Below are 19977 nucleotides of genomic sequence, written 5' to 3' on the forward strand. Positions count from 1 at the left end.
ACTGTTCTTCCTGCAACTGCTAGTTTTCCTCCCCAGCGGTGCTCCTCACCCTTTCCCGCTCTCCCTCTCTCAGTCTCTCTCGCTCTCACTTTCTCCCGTTCGCTCTCACTTCCTCCCGAATTCATGTTCCACAGCCTCCTCTGCTCACTTTTCATTTTCATTTGCTTTGTTCGTTCTATTTTGATTCTTAAATCACTGGATTGTACTTTTAGTAAGAGAAATCACTGTTCAAGAATCAAAATAGAACGAACAAAGCAAATGAAAATGAAAAGTGAGTAGAGGAGGCTATGGAACACGAATTCGGAAGGAGGGCAGCATCGTAGCAGCAACTTTATTCATCCTCAAAAGTCATTCATCGTTCTGTCAAGCTAAAGTCTCCGTTTCCTCCATTTTTTTTTTTTTTGTCTTTGATGCATTCTCGTTTTAAGGTCTTTCGTTATTGGAAACCTGCAATTCTGCATGAAAAGGCGAAGAGCTTCCAACATATTTTTTGCTTCGAACTGAAGTTTTGCTGCAGAGATCGAATTCAGTGTCGCTTCGTTTAATCGCTTTCGTTTTGTTGAAAAAACCTCAAACTGAAGTTTTTTTTTAGGTTGGCTTCTTATTCTTCATCAAATTCAGTTTCTTTCTTTAGTTGAATTCTTTGGACGAAGAAATCGTTGAATTACTAGTTCTATTTCGTTCAGTTGATCAGTTGAAACCAACTATTTATTTTTATTTTGTAAAAGATTAAAAATTTCCAAATATTCTTATCTTCAAAGTTGACGGATAACATCACAAATAATTTCCCTTCCCATATAAAAAAAGGAAAAGTACGGACAGACCCATTGCATAAACCTTAACCCTAGGAAAAAACAGTCAAAGAGAAGAGAGTTGAGAGTGTAAGAGACAACGAAAGAGAGAAGAGGGAGGGCGGGAGAGAGTAATGACCATGGGTCCTAGAAAGTGAGAGCGAGAGAGACAGAGAGGGAGAGCGGGAGAGGGTGAGGGTGAGGGTGTGACAGAGGGAAAGCAAGACTGGGGGGGGGAGCGAGGGAGGAGAAAATGAGAGTAAGGAAGAGGGAGAGCGAGAACGGGAGAAAGTGAGAGCGAGAAACTGAGAGAGGGAGAGCGGGAGAGAGTGAGGAGCGATAAAGGGAGAGCGAGGGAGGAGAAAATGAGAATGAGAAAGAGGAGCGCCGCTGGGGAGGAGAACTTGCGGTTGAGGAAGAAACAGTCGAAGAGAAGAGAGTTTAGAGTGCGAGAGACAATGAAAAAGAAAGAAGAGGGAGGGTGGAAGAGAGCAATGACCGTGGGCCTTAGTAGGGTCATTTTAGTCTTTGCAACTTAAGATTAAATTTCAAAATAAAAATTTAAATAAGTGTTATTATGGCGTGGAGTCGAAGCTGGATTGCCACCTCAGATGAAAAGCACAGGAAAAAGCATGATGCTTAGTTGGCGTGGGAATCTGTCCTATAACTAACCACCCCCAAATGAAGTCAACAGGTAAACTCATTCAATTTCAAAATCCTTGTTCGTCTATTCTCGTGAAAAGAATATTGAGGTGAATTACTCTTATACCCCACACCCACGATGACTTGTCATTGCTCAAGCGAACGCGGCCTCAAACTCGCACTCGCTTAAGATTGCCATTCCGCACTTGACCCGCTTTTTGTTATTCAGAGGAGAGAGAGAGAGAGATTCTCTTGGAACATCTGAACATGGAGTTGGAGCAGTGGAAGTGGACACGGAGCTCGGTCCCTGATGATATTGCCCTGGAGATCGTATCATTCCTCCAAGTACTCTCTCTCTCTCTCTCTCTCTCTTTCGAATACTGCGAATTTGCAGGGTTTTCATGTTCGCTTATTATTCGTATTTATTCTTTTCTTGTGATATGTGGGAAGAGAAGGTCACTGATGTCTGCGCCCTGGGTAGTTGTTCCCGGTTTTGGAGGGAATTGTGTGCGTCGGATTGCCTATGGCTTTCTTTGTCCAGACAGAGATGGCCTTCTTTGGATTTCTCATCCCAACCCCCTGTTTTGGAAGTCGCCGACGGGCAGCCTGAAAAGGTTTTGGTGGATCAGTCCTCTTCTACCAAGGTCGTTACTGAAATTGTTATTGCTGTTCTTATCGCATTCTTTACAATTGTTTTTTTCCCTTCTATTATATGAAGACTTATAATAGAGTTCATACCTGATTTCTCCATAGTTTTGCTCTTTTCTTCTTGAGTTATTGGTCTGTTTTCTGGCGATATCCGACAACAATTTGCATAAGCACTTTGGAGCTTTAATTTCTAGGTAATGAATGGGTGGGTGAGGGGAAAGGGGAGAATCCGTTGAAGTATGCCTGAAAGTTGACAGATTTTGAATTGAGGACGTAATAAAAAAAGAAATATTTTCATAGTTTCATTTCTTCATTCATAAAGATAGACAGAATCCTCCTAGACACTTTGAACGGGGCAAGATTTTATTCATTTATAAATATTGGTAAAACCCAACACCTTGAAATTTTGAAAATGAGTTCTTTAAGGTGATTTAGGCGTCGAGCTTTAAACGTTAAGAAAACAACATACCGATCTCCTGAAATGCTTCTTATTTCTCCTTCGAGGCCCATGTTACCAAAATCAGCTAGAATCAAGGCGGATCACATGTGCTACAACCAATTTCTTGTTACCTTTCAATAAAACATAAGCACGTTAGCAATCCAACGAATGAAACAATATATTACCTGGTGTTTTGAATTTAAAACAAATGGTATCATGCCAGTGTTTTATTGGGCGATCGCAAAATTTGCACACATATGAGCTCAAATCAGGGACACAGAGTCGGATTAGAAGATAAAGAAAAGGAAAAAAAAGTTAATGGATGAAATTTGTTGCTAACCTGTGGTTAAATTTGTTGCTCTTTGGATGTATGTTATATTAGGCTTCTAATTTATCTTATCTTGATCAGATAAACTCTGTTTGCAGACTGCAGATAGATGCCAATTGTAATTTGTAAATTGGGTTTTACTGTTGTAGGGATGGAGGGACTTCTATATAAAGCGGCATAATGAGATGACTGGTAAAGCTACTGCCATTGTTAACTTTGTCGAGCTATGCTCCCCATCTAAATCAATCGAGGTTGCAGACTATCTAAAAGCCATTGCAAACCTTTGTTTGATGAAGATGGAGTTTGAGGATGTTCAAATGTTCTTGTTCACAAAGCAGAACGTGCTTCTTAACCTGATTGGTTTGCACTATTCCATATTTTGGCTCCAAATTGAGGTAATGTTAATGGGCATAACCCCAGCTATCGTTTACCATTTGACACTGATGATAGCTTCATTTTGGGAATGTATCAGTATGTGTAAGAGCTTTGGACCTGTGACCTGTGTGTGTGATGAAGGGGAAGCTGATCATAGAAATGAATGACTACAATGGAAACTTGTTAAATTGTTAATTTCTCTTAACTGGCATTTCAGCATCATCATTGTTCTCTGATACATCTTCTGGGTGCAATTTTAGATATTAGAATCTGGGATCAGTACCCTAAGTAGTGCACTGGATAGACTTTAGAACTTGATTTTTCTTATCAGTGTGTCAGTGGTGTGGACCTTGGGGCTTTTAGGTTGGACAGACAATAGGGAACATGCATTCCACCTTATGAAGTCATCCCTTGGGCCTATTCTCCATTTTTCAACCTTATGAAAACATCTCTTGGCTCTTTCATCCAATATAAAACCCTTTAACTCTGGCATTTCTTTCAAAGAGTTGCAGGCTGCAGCCACATTTGGAGGGGTTGGTGATAAACACAAGATGAATTTGACTAGGGAGTGACCTAACATTGAATAAGCATGCAGATGTTATAGAGAGAGAATGATGTGTTCTTTCTGAGGGATATCTATTTGTGGCATTCAATATCTTTCTTTCTTAATGGTTTCTTTCGTTATCTATCATAAAAAAAGTAAGATGGTGTTTGATGATTAGCTTTCAATATTAAACACTATAAATAAATACAGTGAATTTTAATTGTAATTACATGTAATATCCCTGGTTCTGATAGTTTCTTTCAGAATAGACACCATGTATTAAAAGAAAAAAGCATGCCCAAAACAAGAAAGTTATCCGGTTGGTGTAGTTTATTGCCACCATATTTTGCCTGCCTTGGCCACTCAGCTCAGTCCCTTCATCTCTTTCAAGATGTTGGATGAAAGATGTGTTTCACAGGAATCTGCAAACTTAACAATATCATGATATCAATCTAGAAAGCTGTTTGAGATATTTTACTGGTCAATTCACATGCAAGTGAACTAAGTAAATTTCAGATAACTCAGCTCACAAGCCATGGTGTATACACGTCTTATTATATGAGTGTATTGATTGAGAAATTAAAGCTTATTCTGTTGTTTCTGCCTGTTCTTGTCTATAACTGGGGGGGGGGGGGATTCATGACTGTCAGCTTGATCTTGACACATATGGAGTTCATAACCATTACTTGTTTTGAAATGCTGACTAGCAGGCTGACTCTGTGACGGAGGCCCTCTGTAGATGTGATATAGCAGAACAGCAAGTGTGCGTGAGATGGTGGAAGCTTGGGAGGTGGTTTTATGGGTTTCGGTTGCGTGATGAGTCGCACTCTCGCACAGTGTTGTTGAGAGATCTTGCAATGGCCAGAGAGGAAGAAGTGTTTGGGGTGCTTAATCGAGGAGCCATTCACGAGGTTTTACGCGTTCAAATCTCAGATGCAGTTCCCTCATGCACCTCTTGGGCGTTCCCAGACATGCAAAGGCAGGGCTAGTGCATACTTGATGCACTATATTTATTTGTATGTATGTAATTTTACTTCTGTATATAATTGTGGTATACGCATGTAGGTTGAAATGTGTATTTTACTTCATTTGACTTCTATAAAAAGGATATTTATATATAACATATCTATGCTTTTTAATTCAATGTGAATATGATGTATGTTTGAGCAATAAGAATATTAAACTATTGTTATAGGAAGAGAAATGAATCTCTCTCTCTATTATGTGTGTGCTTTGATAGTAACTAAGGTTCAAATGAAATCCCTTTGATCACTGGTTTTTGGGTATAGTTTTGGGTTTGAATGCTGGATCAATCAGTTATATATTAAATTTTAAAAAAAATGACTAAAAAATCGGTTCATGGGAATTGTTCAGGCAACTAGTTTCGTTTTACCCTAAATCTGGTCTTTGGCCAAAAACCTATCCAGGCAGTCGAATCATCAATTCGTTCAACTCGTTCAATGGCTTTGACTATTTTTAAAATTTAATTATTTTTTATTTTTAATTTATTTTGTCAGAATGGACCATCCGTTCGGATTGCATGGTTGAACTGTTGACCCGAAAACCGGTGGCCATAATGGTTCTGGATCCAGGTCATTTTTTAAAATATTACCCATTGGGTCCAGACCCAATTATAATGTATTTATTTAAATAATACAATAAAATTTAAAATTGATAATATAAACTTAATAAAAAATACTAAAACAAAACATTTATATGTTAATAAATTAAATATTTTTAACTAATATTATCTATCAAGTTTATCATTTTAAATATGAGGTATGATAAAAAATAGGAGTTAATAAAATAATCGATTTGGGATAACAAGAACCAGAACCGACCCAATTATTAATCCAAATAAAATCATCAGACTAGAACTGACATGATCGGTTTGGTTCAGTTCAGATAGTCGAGCAGAACTGACCCCCACACTTTATTATCAACAGATAAATAAGACTTAAATAAACGCAGTATATGCGTGAAAGTATGAACCACGTGCAAATGCACGTATACCTTTACTAATTGCATCATATGTGAGATCACAAGGTTGGGGTTCTCGGCTAATAAGCAGCTTGAGCGCACACGTGGCATTGCCTAGTGAGATCAAAGAGGAGTTCGGCTTCATGAATGTGAAGCATGTCGTACTGGTGTACCGAGTTGTGGTGGGTCGTATTTGAACCATCTGATGTGATGAAGGTGTGGTACATAGAGATGATTCTATGTTTGACTCGATCGTCGGCAAAGGTAGCAAGGAAACTCCAGTTGGATCAAGATGAGCTCTTTGTCTTTAATCGGATGGTCGTGCTTCCTTGCTTCATTCAGTTAGTGTGATTTTCGGAAAAATCTTTTAAGTTTTTCTTTTTTTTTTCTCAATAAAATATATGATATATGAGTAGAGAAAAAAAAAAGAAAAATGATGCTAAGTTGGTAGAGGTGTGATTTGGTAGTTCTTATATGCATTATGCTTCTTTTCTTTTTTTAATAAAAGTAGATATGCCACACCAATGTCCCACACCTTTTTTTATTATTTCTGTGGTCTAGATTGTCCAATCTTCTATAATTTTTTTAATTGTATTATTTTGTAATTTTGGTTTTATATAATTTTCTTGTTATTTTTCTACAATATTTTCAACTATTATTATTTGTTATAATCTATGTTATTTTCCACATTTCTTTTATGTTTTTTACACTTTCTGTATTTTCTACAATTTGTGTTATATTTTTCTATATTTTGTGTATGTCTCATTTTTAATGAAATAAAAAATTAATGGGTTGGGTTAAGGCGGGTCTAAGTTGAATACAACCATTTAATCTTTTCTAAATTGGTCATTAATGAATTAGCGGGTTAGAGGGGTTGGGTTGAGCTCCCAAACCCGCCCAATTCCCACTCCTATTAGGGGTGCCCTAGTTGTAAGGCCAATTATGTGACATTTTTTTAGTACCCTGGTCCAATAATTCATAATAATAGGAATATTGAGGTAGATGTTCATCCATAGAATTAGAGTAGGATGAGTAAAATGGAATGTTGCATATTGATTTTTATGTCATAGGCAAATACCACTTGTATTAGAAATAAAATTTTGGGAGAATGACCAATAACCCCAATGTCATAATTTTTAGGTTTAAAGTACATTTGGGGTAGGTGTCAGTTCGGAATTGATGCCAATTCATGGGTGGGTATGGGTGTATAGGGTGTGTTTTTTTTTATGTTTTGAATGTTTATAACAGTGCAGTGGGAATCAAAAATCTGCATTGAGTCTATCCGTACTTCTTCGTAAAATTTTATGATTTGGTTGTAAAGCCAGTTATGTTTTATGAAAAATAGAAGAGTTTTTTTTTTTTTGGTATGTGGTGAGACATTCACCACACTTACAACCCCTCCCCAAAGTTAGTAGTAGTGGGATTTGAATCTTTGTCTCAATTGGAATGAATCAACTAAATACCAACTGAACCACCTCTTAGTTGGCAATGAAGTGTTGGACATTTAGTATATGTTTGGCATCGATGTTGCTGATGTGTGGTTGGAAGCACCGTTTTTCTGAGAAAATGGTGCGTTTATTTTTGTTTGGAATTGTTGCTGCTAGGTAGGACATTTTCTAGAGCAACAACTTTTTCTGTTTGGTACCATTGCTCAAAGAAATGTTTTCAGCACAGGTACCTATTATCTAGTGCTACATCATTGCCCTGTTGGCAACAACGAGCTACAACTCCAGGAAACCCCAAATTTGATGTTGCTCCAAGCCATGGTTCCTGATTCCCAAGCCATGGCTTGGAGCACCGTTTTTTTATGGAAAAACGGTTCCAAACAAATGACCGTTTCTTGGAGCACCATTTTTTTCGATGTGGTGCCGTTGCTCTAGGAAACGACAACGATGTCAAACAACCGCTTAAAAAACATAACCAATAAAATGAATTTGACAAAAATACATATTCTGAGATGAACAAGTGAAGGAAAGGATATATAGAATCAGAAATGAAGTCATTCGTGGAAACTTTAGGAGCAACTCTAATAAAGTATATGCTTGGTTCCATTTACGTTTATTAAGAAAATATTTATTGATGGTGCCACATAAGCGCTCCATCAGCAAATTCCTCATTAATTGCATTTGTGTGTATCTAAGTTTGCAAAAGCAAACATTAGTTTTTGTGCGCCTCTCCCGTTTCAGAAAGCTTCATTTTGGAGCTTCTTGAAATTGGTAGGCGTTTATTGGCATTTTGCTGATGTGGTGCCTAATGACACCTATATGTCATAAATGCCCTCATTAATTGCTTTTCCCGGTTTTACAGTCACACAAATACAAAACATTTATTCAATAAATGGAACCAAACACACTCAAAATGAGAAAAATTTGACTAAGATGATTTGATCATATGCATAGAAGACCATCAACAAAACTTATAAAAAAAATTGATTTATTACAAGTTCGATGGACTAGAAGGGCGAGTGAGAATTTGGATTAACTGAACACGATAGCCGTTCAACGGGCTGTTAAACCAATAATAAAATTTTACGTTAATAATAAATTCATGGGCCCACTATAAAAAATGCATGTCTTATGTATTTTAATATTTTATTACTTACTTAGAACCTTATCATTAAGCAAAACCAATTGACGAAATAGGATTAATGTAGACGACTTCATAAAATTCGTGAACTCCCTTATTTGTTCATTAAAATCATTCCACTGTATCCCAATAATTGTCTAGCAATCACATTTTTGATAGATAATGCAATATCGATGCTGAGGTATTATGCTCTCGTCACATTGTTGGGCTGCAAATCGATTGAATTGAATTCAACATTCTTTGATCCAAAATTGATTCATCATTCAGAAGATTAAAACCAAACATTATTGGTGAGGTTTATATTGAAATTGGGTCAAATTTAAGTACTGAACGGTATTAATAAATTATAAATTTAACAGAAGAATTATTAAAATATCATATTTTATTAACAAAATGAACTAAAACTGATTTGACACTGTACAAATTGATCCCATTTTCATCCATATTCGTCTTGTGTATCCTATGGACGATTGAGGCCTTCAGGGTATTATTTGAAATCAAGGTTTTATATTATGGGTGGAGGAATCAATTCTAAAAGTAAAAGGGTGATAATACATTTCTTAATATGATGACCATAAAAAGAGTAAATTACAGATTATTATCATATACTTTGGGGATACTATCAATTACAACCCTGAACCTTCATCTAAGACACCACAAAGATTTTGAACTTTTATATCTCGATAAAGACTCTCTTTTATTAGCATTCCGTTCAGTTAAATTTGACAAGGGTTTTCATTTAATTATTTAAACATTTTTAAATTCTCAAACTGTTCTTTTTTCAACAATTTTCTAAAGGGTAATTTTCTTAAAATACCCTTAAAGTCTAGGAATTTGACTAACTTTACAGTAACCCCAATTTTTTTGATAATTAACATCATCGTTATGCGCTAATAAAAAAAAAGCGAGATATTGAATTTACCATCCACTATTCCTCAAATTTTCAAAATAAAACTCAATTTATGAAAAATTTTGAAGAACTATTATGGGACGGACGTTCCTGTGTGCGGGGCTAATGGGACGAACGAGCTGTTAGCCCCAAAATGAGCGCAAACCTCTTTTCTCCCATATTCCCGCCCCCTCAACCTCAAATCAACGTTTTAAAAAATGACTCGGAAACGAAATCATTTTGGCCACCATTTTTCGGATTGATGGTCCGATCATCCGGTTCGAACGGATGGGCCGTTCTAACAAATAAATTAAAAAATAAAAAATGGTCAAAAACGTTGAACGAGTCAATGGTTCGATCGCCCGGGTCAACGGAACTGATTGCCTAGACGATTCTCGGGCCAAATGATCCGACTGTCCGAGTAGAGGAGAGTAGAACGGGGGTTAGGCACGATTGGAGGTTGAGGGGCGGGAATATGGGAGCAAGGTTTTTGAACAGTCGTTGACCCGGATGGTCGGACCGTTTGGCCCAGGAACCATACAGGCAATGGGTTCCGTTCTACCCCAAACCCGATATTTGGCCAAAAAACCGTTGAAAAAGTCAACAACCCGCTGACCTAGGCAATCGAATTGTCGGCCCGTTCAACGATTTTTTATCATTTTTTATTTTTAATTTATTTTCTAGAATGGGCCATCCGTTCAAATCGGATGGTCAGACCGTCAACCCGGAAACTGGTGGCCAAAATGGTTATGTTTCTAGGTCATTTTTTAAAACATTTTATGGGAGAAAGGAAGTTTGGGCTTGTTTTGGGGCTAACAAGATGGCCGTGGGCTCATCCCATTAGCCCCACCGTGCGCGACTGGACATGTGGCAATCGCACGTTGTATGGGGCGAAGATGCAAACTCTCCATTAGAGAGTTCGACTTTAGTCCAGGCATGTTGCGTCCAGGCAATGTTCGCGCATTCGGAGGATGCGCCACGTGTCCTCCAAATCGTGTGAGGGGCTGAAGCGTGCGAAAAGCCTTCAGCTCCGTTAGTTACCACTATCGTTAGCCTAGGTTAAGCAAAATGCGAGTTTTGCTCCTCTCCTCTTCTCTCCTGTGACGAACCTCACGCTCTCTCTCCCCATCCGCCCGGCGGCAACTGCACAACCATCACTGCTTGGACTGGAGTCGAACTCAAGTGTGAGTTTTTCTCCTCTCCTCTCCTCTCCTGTGATAAACCTCACGCTCTTTCTCCCCATCTGCTCGATGGCGACTGCACAACCATCACCACCTGGATTGAAGCCAAACTCAAATGCGAGTTTTTCTCCTTTCCTCTCCTCTCCTATCTTATACGAACCTCACTCTCTCTCTCCCCATCCACCCGATGACGACTGCACAAAAAGTGAAGCCAATTTTGGTGGCGACCGAAACTCAAACGCGAGTTTTTCTTCCGCCACGGTTACCATGAACTCGTCGAGTTTGGGATCTATTCTGATCTCAATACTACAGCCACCACTCGGATAACTTTCGCGACCGATTTCTTCAAGAAGCAAAGCCAATTTTGGTGGCACTCTGACCTGTCAAAATAGGACAAGTACTTAAAATCTCGTCGGGAAATTCAAATGGAGATCAAACAAGTTCATGAGAGGACTGATTACTTTTCGACATTCTATGTAAGCAGACACTAAGTTAGGATAACGAGGATGATTAGCTATCTGAACTTTAATCAAATCGAAAATCTCCGATCCACAGATCTACGCCTCGCCCGGTTCAAATTGAAGTAGATTATCGAGCCGACGGTGAAACCTCGACGGCAGAGTGACATTTCCGACTCCAACAATCTCATTTGAGTACAAAATCGTTGGACTAATAAAGTACAAATTTTTCATGAAAACCATAGAGCGAGATAGAGTAGAGTGCAGAATTAGTTCTCCATTTCTATGAGATTCTGAAGAAGCAAAAGGTCCTAATCTCAAAATCTGAAGAACTAACACAAGCGATGAAACAAACTTGGAGTCGTCAGCTGACTATAACTCATCTCTTGATTCTTTTTTCTCGAAGGAATTAAGATGTCTCGGTTATCCTAGGTAGATTATTAATGCTCGCAGATCATTACATAATCAAACCGTTCTGAACCTTTGGAGCAATAAAAGGAAAATATGATAGTCAACAATTCTACTGAAATCCTCAAACTTTAGTATTATCCAAATAATACTTCTAGTGAGCCTAGATGAATTGAAACTCCGTCGAGAACTGAACTTTGGGAAGTAGCACGATTAGCAAAACAGAACTCAAGTTCCAAAATCACAAAATCTTTTTTGCAACATATAAGATGATTCGATGCCTTCTGAACTAAGGTTGATGATGTTAAAATTATGTAAATTGTTGATGTTAAAATCCTACACGAATCTTAAAAATTACTGATGTTAAATTACAAAACTAGAAAAACTAAGGTAATTGGAATAAACCCCTCTTTTCAAGGAAGAAGAAGAGATCATACAAAGAATTTTAAAACTTATTGATGTTAAATTATAAACTAGAAAAAATAAGGTAAGTGGATTAAACCCTAGTTTTCATGGAAGAAGAAGAGATGCAAAGAAGACAATACCTGAGGTTGATTCTGCCACCGGTGATGGTTGTTTGTCGTTAGCAGTGATGGTTGTACAGTCGCTGCCGGGTGGATGACTTCCATCCAAAACCATTAGGGTTAGTTTTCATGGAAGAAGAAGAGATGCAAAAAATACAATACCTGAGGTTGATCCTACTATCGGTGATGATTGTTTGTCGCCGGTGGTGATGGTTATGCAGTCGCTGCTGGGCAGATGGGGAGAGAGAGCATGAGGTTCGTCTGCAAGAGGAGAGGAGAGGAGCAAAACTCGCGTTTGAGTTAGGCTTCAGTCCAGGTGGTGATGGTTGTGCAGTTGCCACCGAGCAGATGGGGGGAGAGAGAACATGAGGTTTGTCACAGAGAGGAGAGGAGAGGAGCAAAACTCGCATTTTGTTTAACCCAGACTAACAGTAGTGGTAACTAATGGGGCTGAAGGCTTCTCACACGCTTCAGAGGACACGTGGTGCATCCTCTGAATGCGCGAACGTTGCCTGGTTGCAGTGTGCTTGAACTGAAGCAGAACTCCCATTAGAAGGGTGAAGAAGATGAGTTCGGCTTCAATCAGGGCAAAGCCCATTCAAGCAGCCTTTATTGTCTTGCATTGAGAATATCTCCGTACTTGTGTGCTTAATTTCATGTGGAGACATGACTAATGCGAGGTTGAAAATTGTTGTTATAATGGTGTGGGCACAGATTTGCCCTGATAGAAGTCGATCTCGAAGAAGATGACTGTAAGGCTTACCAGCTACGTGGCAAGCATATTCGATGATTCCTCTCCCTTTTGTCGAAGCTGATTCCAACTTCTTTCTCACCATTTCCAACCAAAGCTTACCCGCTCAATAAAACACAGAAGCAACACCTTTATTTCTCTATCTTTTCTTCATGTGTTGTCTTCTCCAACACTATTAATATATCTATTAATTCTCTACTCCCAACACATCACAACATCACTACATCACAACTATAACTACATTCAAAACCCTAAGTTTCTCAATTGAATAAGAAGAAGACTCAACCTCCCCAAAAATGGAGTTCAAAATTAATTAAAGATCAACATGATCTCCGCCCACGACTTATGCCTCCATCACCGTTGTATCAAGAAGAACGCCTTCATTGTCGTCTGGACAGACTCCCATAACTTGTGCTCCACCAGGATGGACACATGGGGTGGGAGTTGCCCCTCTTGGAATGAGAAGCTCAACCTCCTGCTCAACCTCCTGTTGCCCAATTTTGCCAAGTTTATTACAGTTGAGGTGCAATGCAAGACTCGATCTAGAAAGAATCAGAACTGTATGAATCACCAACATTTTGGTTTCGAATTTCATTGGAGATGGTACACCTGCTTTTTACCTCCACTTTCTCAAATTTTGATTAAGGCTATTAGGGTTGTCCACAAACAATGCCAAACCGACCAAGTCGGTCCGATCCAACCTGATTTGGTTAGTTTTTCTTCACCATTGGTCGGTTTTTGGTTGTGGAGAGGGATAAACCGATAATTCGGTTCAGAAACCAAACCGAGTTAATTAGTTTTTGATTTCCTAGTCTTTCCCTAACTAGGTAATCCTTATCCTAGTTTGTTACTTATTTTTAACATTAAAGAACAATAAAACATTAGTTAAATAGGAATTACTTTTGTCATTAGGATTATTTTCCTTTTATTGAGTAGGAGATTTTACACCAAATATATGGTTGTTCACAAACAATGCCAAACCAACCCAAATCGACCCTTCATGTGCTTAATGGCAGGTCGATTTCGGTTTGCTCTTTAAGTAACCCGACCAAGTTGGGTCGGTTGAAAAAATCTATTAAACCGACCCAACCCGACCCGTGAACAACACTAAAGGCTATGTTTGATTTGAAGGAAAAAGTAGGGAAACCTTTACAAACCTTGTCTAGGTTTCCTTGCCTTTCCCTACTTTTTCCTTCAGACCAAAAACAACTTAAGGGAGTCCAATGGTAAACATAACAATATCGTCAATTTACCCCTCAAGGCTGTGGTACCACAACGGCACAACCTTCGTCCCTCTCCAATGTCACCATTATTCAGAGCAAGACTACTTGAGGCCGCTAAGAAGAGGCCTAGTGGGATTGCTATCAGAATTCCAGGGGCCTACGGCCGTGGCTTACAACAAATGAATTGGACATTTCTCGCAAACAAACTTTGGTTCGACAATGTCCCTTATCGAAAAACCAGATTCAATCCTTATCCCATCCATCTCCAATTGCAGTTCGAAAAAAATATGCCAGAGAGAGTAGGTCTTCTTGGGATATTTTGGGAATCCAAGTACCTTAAAGGGGTAATTTAGGAATTTTTAAAAAATATATATTAGTCACGTAATGTCACATGTGAATGGAATGTAACAAATAGACAATTGTTAGAAAACTTAAGGATAGAATTAGTTAGTTTACTAAACCACATGGGTTACTTTAAGAGATTTGCCCTTTTTAAAATTGAACATTAAGGTTTTATTTAATATTTTGTTTTTTTGATCAATTAATGCTTTGTTTTTTTAATTTGCATTTTTTATAGTTTTAGTTGATATTAATTTCATGTTGTATTTATTGTAATTTTCATTTTTTTTGCATTTGTATGTTTTACCCAAACTACAGGTAGAGCAACTTGTAATTTACAAAAAACACCTTTTCTATTGTTTATAATTTTTCCACCTGCCGTGAATCGTTCTAAAACCCTAGCCTACAAACCACGAAGCCCGTGCTTTAAACCCTAACATACAACAATCCCATTCTTTCGCTTGCTGTCTTCTCTGGTTCATCTGTGAAAGCACCAAGAGAATAGGTGAGTGTTTAGGGTTTCTTTGTTACTTGATATTACATATTCGCAATATCTATCCATCTCCAGACCTTTGGCTCATTCTCTAAGCTCGGGTCTCCTTTGGAACTACACTGTACTAGGTCCCCGCAGATTATCTTCCGTCCACCGCATTCGTTTTTTTCCTTCTTTTCTCAAATTGAGTGGTTCAAGACTTCAGAGTTCAGATTGATGGACCTCATAATTGTTATAACTTAAATCCCCATGTCTAGGAACTCTCAAATCCATTGATTACTACATCTCTAACGTTAAAACCCTTGATTCCTATAGCTGAAGCCTCCAACCCCAAGTTTCCATCTTGTGGGTTCTTGTCATTTGTTATGCTCGCCAAATCTCTGAAGTGTTAACTTTGCTTTCGCATATGCTTGTTTTATTTTTATTTCTTCAACTGTTAATACGAGCTATTGAAATGCTGAAATAAGAGTAGATTCTTTACAGAAAACGGTTCAAGTTAGTAAATATGGTAGCTCCGTTCTCTTTGAATTAATATAAGGTGGTTCTGTTGATTTTGTGTGTAGGTGATCGAGGCTAAAAAATGCTTGTCTTGTTCGAAACTCCGGCGGGCTTTGCCCTATTTAAAGTATTAGATGAAGGGAAACTCTCTAAAGTCGAGGTTGTAAACATTTCTCTGATCCTAAGTTGTATATGCTTGTTCATTTTTGAATGTTAAGGTCCATGGATTCCTAACTACGCTGTGCCTGGGTTGCAGGACTTGTGGAAGGAGTTCTCGACATCAGAATCCGCTAGAAAGGTAAACTATTCTGTTTTTGCAATGCTAGTCTTATATGTAGCAACTGAGAATTCCTCTTCTTTCCTCTGTTGTGATTAACTGTTTATGGTTCAATTGTCATCAATGAATAGTCATTCTCTATCATAGGTTTTGTGTGTGTGTGTGTGTGGGGGGGGTATATTTGGCAGGAATGCACCAATGTTAGAAAAGTCCAGACATTAACCCAAAAGTGAAATGCTAAGAGCACTTCTCAGGCAGATAACAGAGAAATTGTAACCTGATCAATGAAAAGGTTAAGCTTTTCTTGCTTTTATCATCTGCCCTTTATTACCACCATCGTTTGCATTCTCCCTCTCTCTTTCATTTTAATGAAAATTTCTCTTTACTATACAAAGACATTGCTTAAATAGAAAATTATCTTACTTGGTTCATCATCTCTTCTGTTCTGCTCCATCCATAATCTTTTAAAGCATGAAAGGGAATCATTTGTATTCATCAACATTTTAGGGATGGATTTTTTTTTTTTGATAATTGAAAAAACATTTTAGGGATGAATTGTTAGCCTATTAGGGTGCTTAGAGTTCAACTTATATTAAATATCAAAGTTTCTTTTTATATTTTATAATGTGATAAGGAAACATAATGTCTGCACATTTCTTCTAACCAGTTGCACCTTCTATCCCTTGGTGCTTTTTTGGATCAATAAATCCCTTTGTGCTTTCCCTAGTAAGGTGCCCTAGGGTTGGGCGTTACTGTTATTATCTGGTTAAATGGGCATACAAATATTTTCCTCAGGTAGGGTGCTTAAGGTTTCTTTTTATAAATGAATTACCTCAAACAGTAGAAGTATTTGTCATAAGGGGGACCGGGGGGTGCATTTCTAAAACTGTAAATCCTATTCTCTCGTGTTTCTTGATTATGTTGCTCCTTACATGTTGAAGATTTGAAGCCCCCACTCACTTTTTAATGCCCAAAGATTCTTAGATGTTTACAGAATGAAATACCGGAAACCTGATGGAATGTTCCTCCCTCTTTAACTGCTTATAATTTAAGTATGTTTTGCTTTGGACTGTATGCACATTGCTAATGCTGATATTGGGTTCCACTTGCTACTATCTGCTTGTATTTCATTCCAACCATTCCACTTGCTACTATCTGCTCGTATTTCATTCCAACCATCTAATTACATATGTGGTTTCACTTCAACACCAGATGGTGAAGCTGAAAGCTTTCTCCAAATTTGAGAACACATCTGAAGCTTTATCAGCAGCAACATTGCTGATTGATAGCAAGCCTAGCAAGGCTCTTCGCAAGTTCTTGCGTGCACATTGTGATGGAGAAACTTTAGCAGTGGCAGACTCAAAATTTGGGAATGCAATAAAAGAAAAATTGGTATGCTAAATTCTGAATGATATTAACTCTTTGATTTCAAATATGTTTTCAACATCATCATCCAATATCAATTGAGAGCAATGATCTTCTTGCAGAAAATAGAATGTGTACACAATAATACTGTAATGGAGCTGATGAGGGGTGTGAGAAGTCAGTTGACTGAATTAATATCTGGGTTAGCAGTTCAAGATTTGGCTCCAATGAGCTTGGGTTTATCACACAGTTTATCTAGATACAAGCTAAAATTTAGCCCCGATAAGGTAATTTAATATCAAGTGTATCATCTTTTCCCTTCTTTTTAATGCTTTCATGTTCAACTATGAAAAAGCATGCTTCTGATTAAATAATTAAGAATGTCTCATCATATGGCTTAAATACTCTGTACATTTTCACTTCTGCATTCGGGATAGCAGTCCATTGTTGGATGAGTCCCCATTGTTTTGGGGAATGGACCCCTCTGGTTGTAAAAAGTAGTTCGTACAACAAGGGGTAGGTACAAAATAGCAAGGGCTAGCCTACACAAGGGGGGGGGGTACTTGGCACAATCATGAATTGTCTTTTTATATCATTCAAAAAATAATAAAATTCATGATTGTCTCTGACAGAAAAGATAATTTCTACTTGTCTTATATGTTGCTCTTAGAGGTAACTGATTTAGAATTGCATCATTTTCTCATCATTTGACTAGGGTGTTTTCTACTAGAAGATGCTCTGGTTGGGCCAATTCATCTTTTTCGATGCATACACCCCCTTAGGATTGAGGAGAGATGATTTCCTTTCATGCCTTTATAAATTAATTGTCAACAACTTTATCCTATGTATGCTGTTACATTTCTGTCCACTTGCAAGGACTCAAAAATTTAGTTAGAAGTGTTTGCATGTTGTTTACTTCAATGAGAAAGTTGTAGCTCCAATAACATCACATGCAGTTAACCTTAGTTTTCCTAATACCTTCATATATGCTTATACTAAACTTTTGATATCCAAGAACTTGCAATGTGGAACAATGGGAAAGTTAAAATGCTTTATATCTTATTAATAGAAACAGGAGCTTGTTTTATAATTTCAGTTTTCTTTTTTAAATTTGTACTTTTGTAGTTATTTCTGTTGCTTTGTAACTGATCAGTGGGTTGGCAATAAAATAGTAATATTGAGTTCTCTTGTACTCTCCAGGTGGATACTATGATTATTCAGGCCATTGGTTTGCTGGATGATCTTGACAAGGAGCTAAATACGTATGCAATGCGAGTCCGGGAATGGTATGGCTGGCATTTCCCAGAGCTTGCAAAGATTGTACAAGACAACATCCATTATGCCAAAGCAGTGAAATTGATGGGCAGTCGTTCAAATGCTGCAAAGCTTGATTTCTCTGAGGTAGAGCTCTGGCCTCTGGTTACTCTTACTCTTCATAATGATAGAAAAAATACATAAAGATTAATACCTTCATGTCATACAGGTAAAACATTTACATGGGTGAATCTTCAGTGGGACCTCACTATTTGGTGGGCCTCACTAGGTGAACTCCTAATTAAAAATCCATCTCCTTGCATTGTCCTTGTTATACTTTTAGTTTTAAATTGGCAACAGTTGTGACCTGTTTAGGAGTAAAAATATGTAATATTGCATGTTTAGATTTTAGAATGTCTTCTTTCTATAAAGAGAAGATTCTATTTAAAAAATATGGTACCTACAAATGTTCTTCACATGTTATTTTATTTGGTATGGGCAGATACTGCCAGAAGAGGTTGAGACAGAACTTAAAGAGGCAGCAGTGATTTCAATGGGAACAGAAGTTAGTGACTTGGATTTGATGAATATCAAAGACCTATGTGATCAGGTGTTGTCTCTCTCAGAGTATAGAGCTCAACTGTATGATTACTTAAAAAGCAGAATGAATACAATTGCCCCAAATTTGACTGCTCTTGTTGGAGAACTTGTTGGTGCTCGCCTTATTGCACATGGTGGCAGCTTGTTGAATCTTGCAAAGCAGCCTGGAAGCACTGTCCAAATTCTTGGTGCAGAAAAGGCCCTCTTTAGAGCTTTGAAGACAAAGCATGCTACTCCAAAATATGGGCTTATCTTCCATGCATCTTTAATTGGTCAGGCAGCCCCAAAGCTTAAAGGAAAAATTTCTAGATCACTTGCTGCTAAGACTGCATTAGCTATTCGATATGATGCTCTTGGAGATGGCCAAGATAACACAATGGGGCTGGAGAACCGAGCCAAGGTAATATGGATGTACATATTTATATTATGCTTTACCCCTTCTCACCCACCTGGAAGCTCCTTTTTTCATGTTAGCCTTTTTTCTTTTAATTTAGCTTGAAGCTCGGTTGAGGAATCTCGAGGGCAGAGAACTGGGCCGCTCGGCCGGGTCAACTAAAGGCAAACCTAAGATAGAATTCTATGACAAAGATCGGAAGAAAGGTGCAGGGGCATTGATAACTCCTGCTAAGGTGTGGCAATTTTTAGAACTTCCTGCTTTGTTTTCATGGTATATCGAGTAATCTGATCATTGACTTGCATTTATATGTAGACTTATAACACCGCAGCCGATTCGGTACTTGGACGAACTGCTGAACCGGTGGCTGAGAAGCTGGAGAAAGAGGAAGCAGTTGAGGAGGCTCCTGTTAAAGGTGATGAAGAGAAGGAGAAGAAGGAGAAGAAGGAGAAGAAGGAGAAGAAGGAGAAGAAGAAGAAAAAGAAGGCTGATGTTGAGGATGCTGATCTAAAAGGTAACAATGAGATTAGTGTGGAACCTGAAGGGGAAGAGACAGAGACTAAAAAGAAGAAGAAGAAAAAGAAGGCTGAAGCTGGAACTGCTGAAGCTCAAAATGAGGACGAAGCTGTTGAACCGCAGGTGGAAGAAAAGAAGAAAAAGAAGAGAAAGCATGCAGAAAATGATGAGGAAGAAACTGAGATGCAAAGTAAGAAGAAAGAGAAAAAGAAGAAGAAGAAGAGCGAAGACTGATCCTTGACACAAGCATGAGGCCTGCGTCATGGGCACACCAACGATTTTGACTATTTTAGGTACCAGTTTTCCCTCTATTTTGTAAATTTGTTTTTTATCAAAATCTTTCTTTTAGGTGTGGATCTTTATATTATTCTCAATGTACTTCAACATCTTGCTGTTGCATATGTATATGCAATTGCGAGAAATCGATTTAGGAATTACTCCTATATTTAAGGTAAATTTAAATTCAAATTTGAA

General features: G+C 38.0%; 2 protein-coding genes across 3 annotated transcripts; both read left to right on the forward strand.

Annotated features, from left to right (window-relative positions):
• Positions 1–1457: 1457 nt before the first annotated feature.
• Positions 1458–4971, forward strand: LOC104587608 (uncharacterized). 2 transcript variants are annotated; one of them, XM_010245288.3, is made up of 5 exons: positions 1458–1485; positions 1663–1778; positions 1889–2077; positions 2998–3243; positions 4478–4971. In XM_010245288.3, the coding sequence occupies exons 1-5, from the start codon at positions 1473–1475 to the stop codon at positions 4754–4756; spliced, it is 843 nt and encodes a 280-aa protein (XP_010243590.1). In that variant the 5' UTR covers positions 1458–1472; the 3' UTR covers positions 4757–4971. The 2 variants fall into 2 exon arrangements, with proteins under 2 accessions (XP_010243590.1, XP_019051585.1); XM_019196040.2 differs by lacking the exon at positions 1889–2077 and having other exon boundaries at positions 1468–1485.
• A 9497-nt stretch (positions 4972–14468) lies between these two features.
• LOC104587607 (putative nucleolar protein 5-2) lies at positions 14469–19977 on the forward strand. Its single transcript, XM_010245286.3, has 9 exons — positions 14469–14611; positions 15163–15257; positions 15354–15395; positions 16587–16766; positions 16862–17026; positions 17940–18140; positions 18496–18993; positions 19088–19222; positions 19303–19977. Exons 2-9 carry the CDS (start codon positions 15180–15182, stop codon positions 19735–19737), a joined length of 1734 nt encoding a protein of 577 aa, XP_010243588.1. The 5' UTR covers positions 14469–14611; positions 15163–15179; the 3' UTR covers positions 19738–19977.

Source organism: Nelumbo nucifera, chromosome 3 (genome assembly GCF_055504915.1).
Source record: "Nelumbo nucifera cultivar China Antique chromosome 3, China Antique-T2T, whole genome shotgun sequence".
NCBI classification, from domain to species: domain Eukaryota; kingdom Viridiplantae; phylum Streptophyta; class Magnoliopsida; order Proteales; family Nelumbonaceae; genus Nelumbo; species Nelumbo nucifera.

Excerpts from the sequence above, each read along its gene's own strand:
- LOC104587608 (XM_010245288.3), top strand. Across the intron at positions 1,779-1,888 it reads AGATCGTATCATTCCTCCAA|GTCACTGATGTCTGCGCCCT; the intron begins GTACTCTCTCTC and ends TGGGAAGAGAAG. Across the intron at positions 2,078-2,997 it reads ATCAGTCCTCTTCTACCAAG|GGATGGAGGGACTTCTATAT; the intron begins GTCGTTACTGAA and ends TTACTGTTGTAG.
- LOC104587607 (XM_010245286.3), top strand. The coding sequence starts at position 15,180 with ATGCTTGTCTTGTTCGAAACTCCGGCGGGCTTTGCCCTATTTAAAGTA. Across the intron at positions 15,258-15,353 it reads GGAAACTCTCTAAAGTCGAG|GACTTGTGGAAGGAGTTCTC; the intron begins GTTGTAAACATT and ends CCTGGGTTGCAG. Across the intron at positions 15,396-16,586 it reads CATCAGAATCCGCTAGAAAG|ATGGTGAAGCTGAAAGCTTT; the intron begins GTAAACTATTCT and ends CTTCAACACCAG.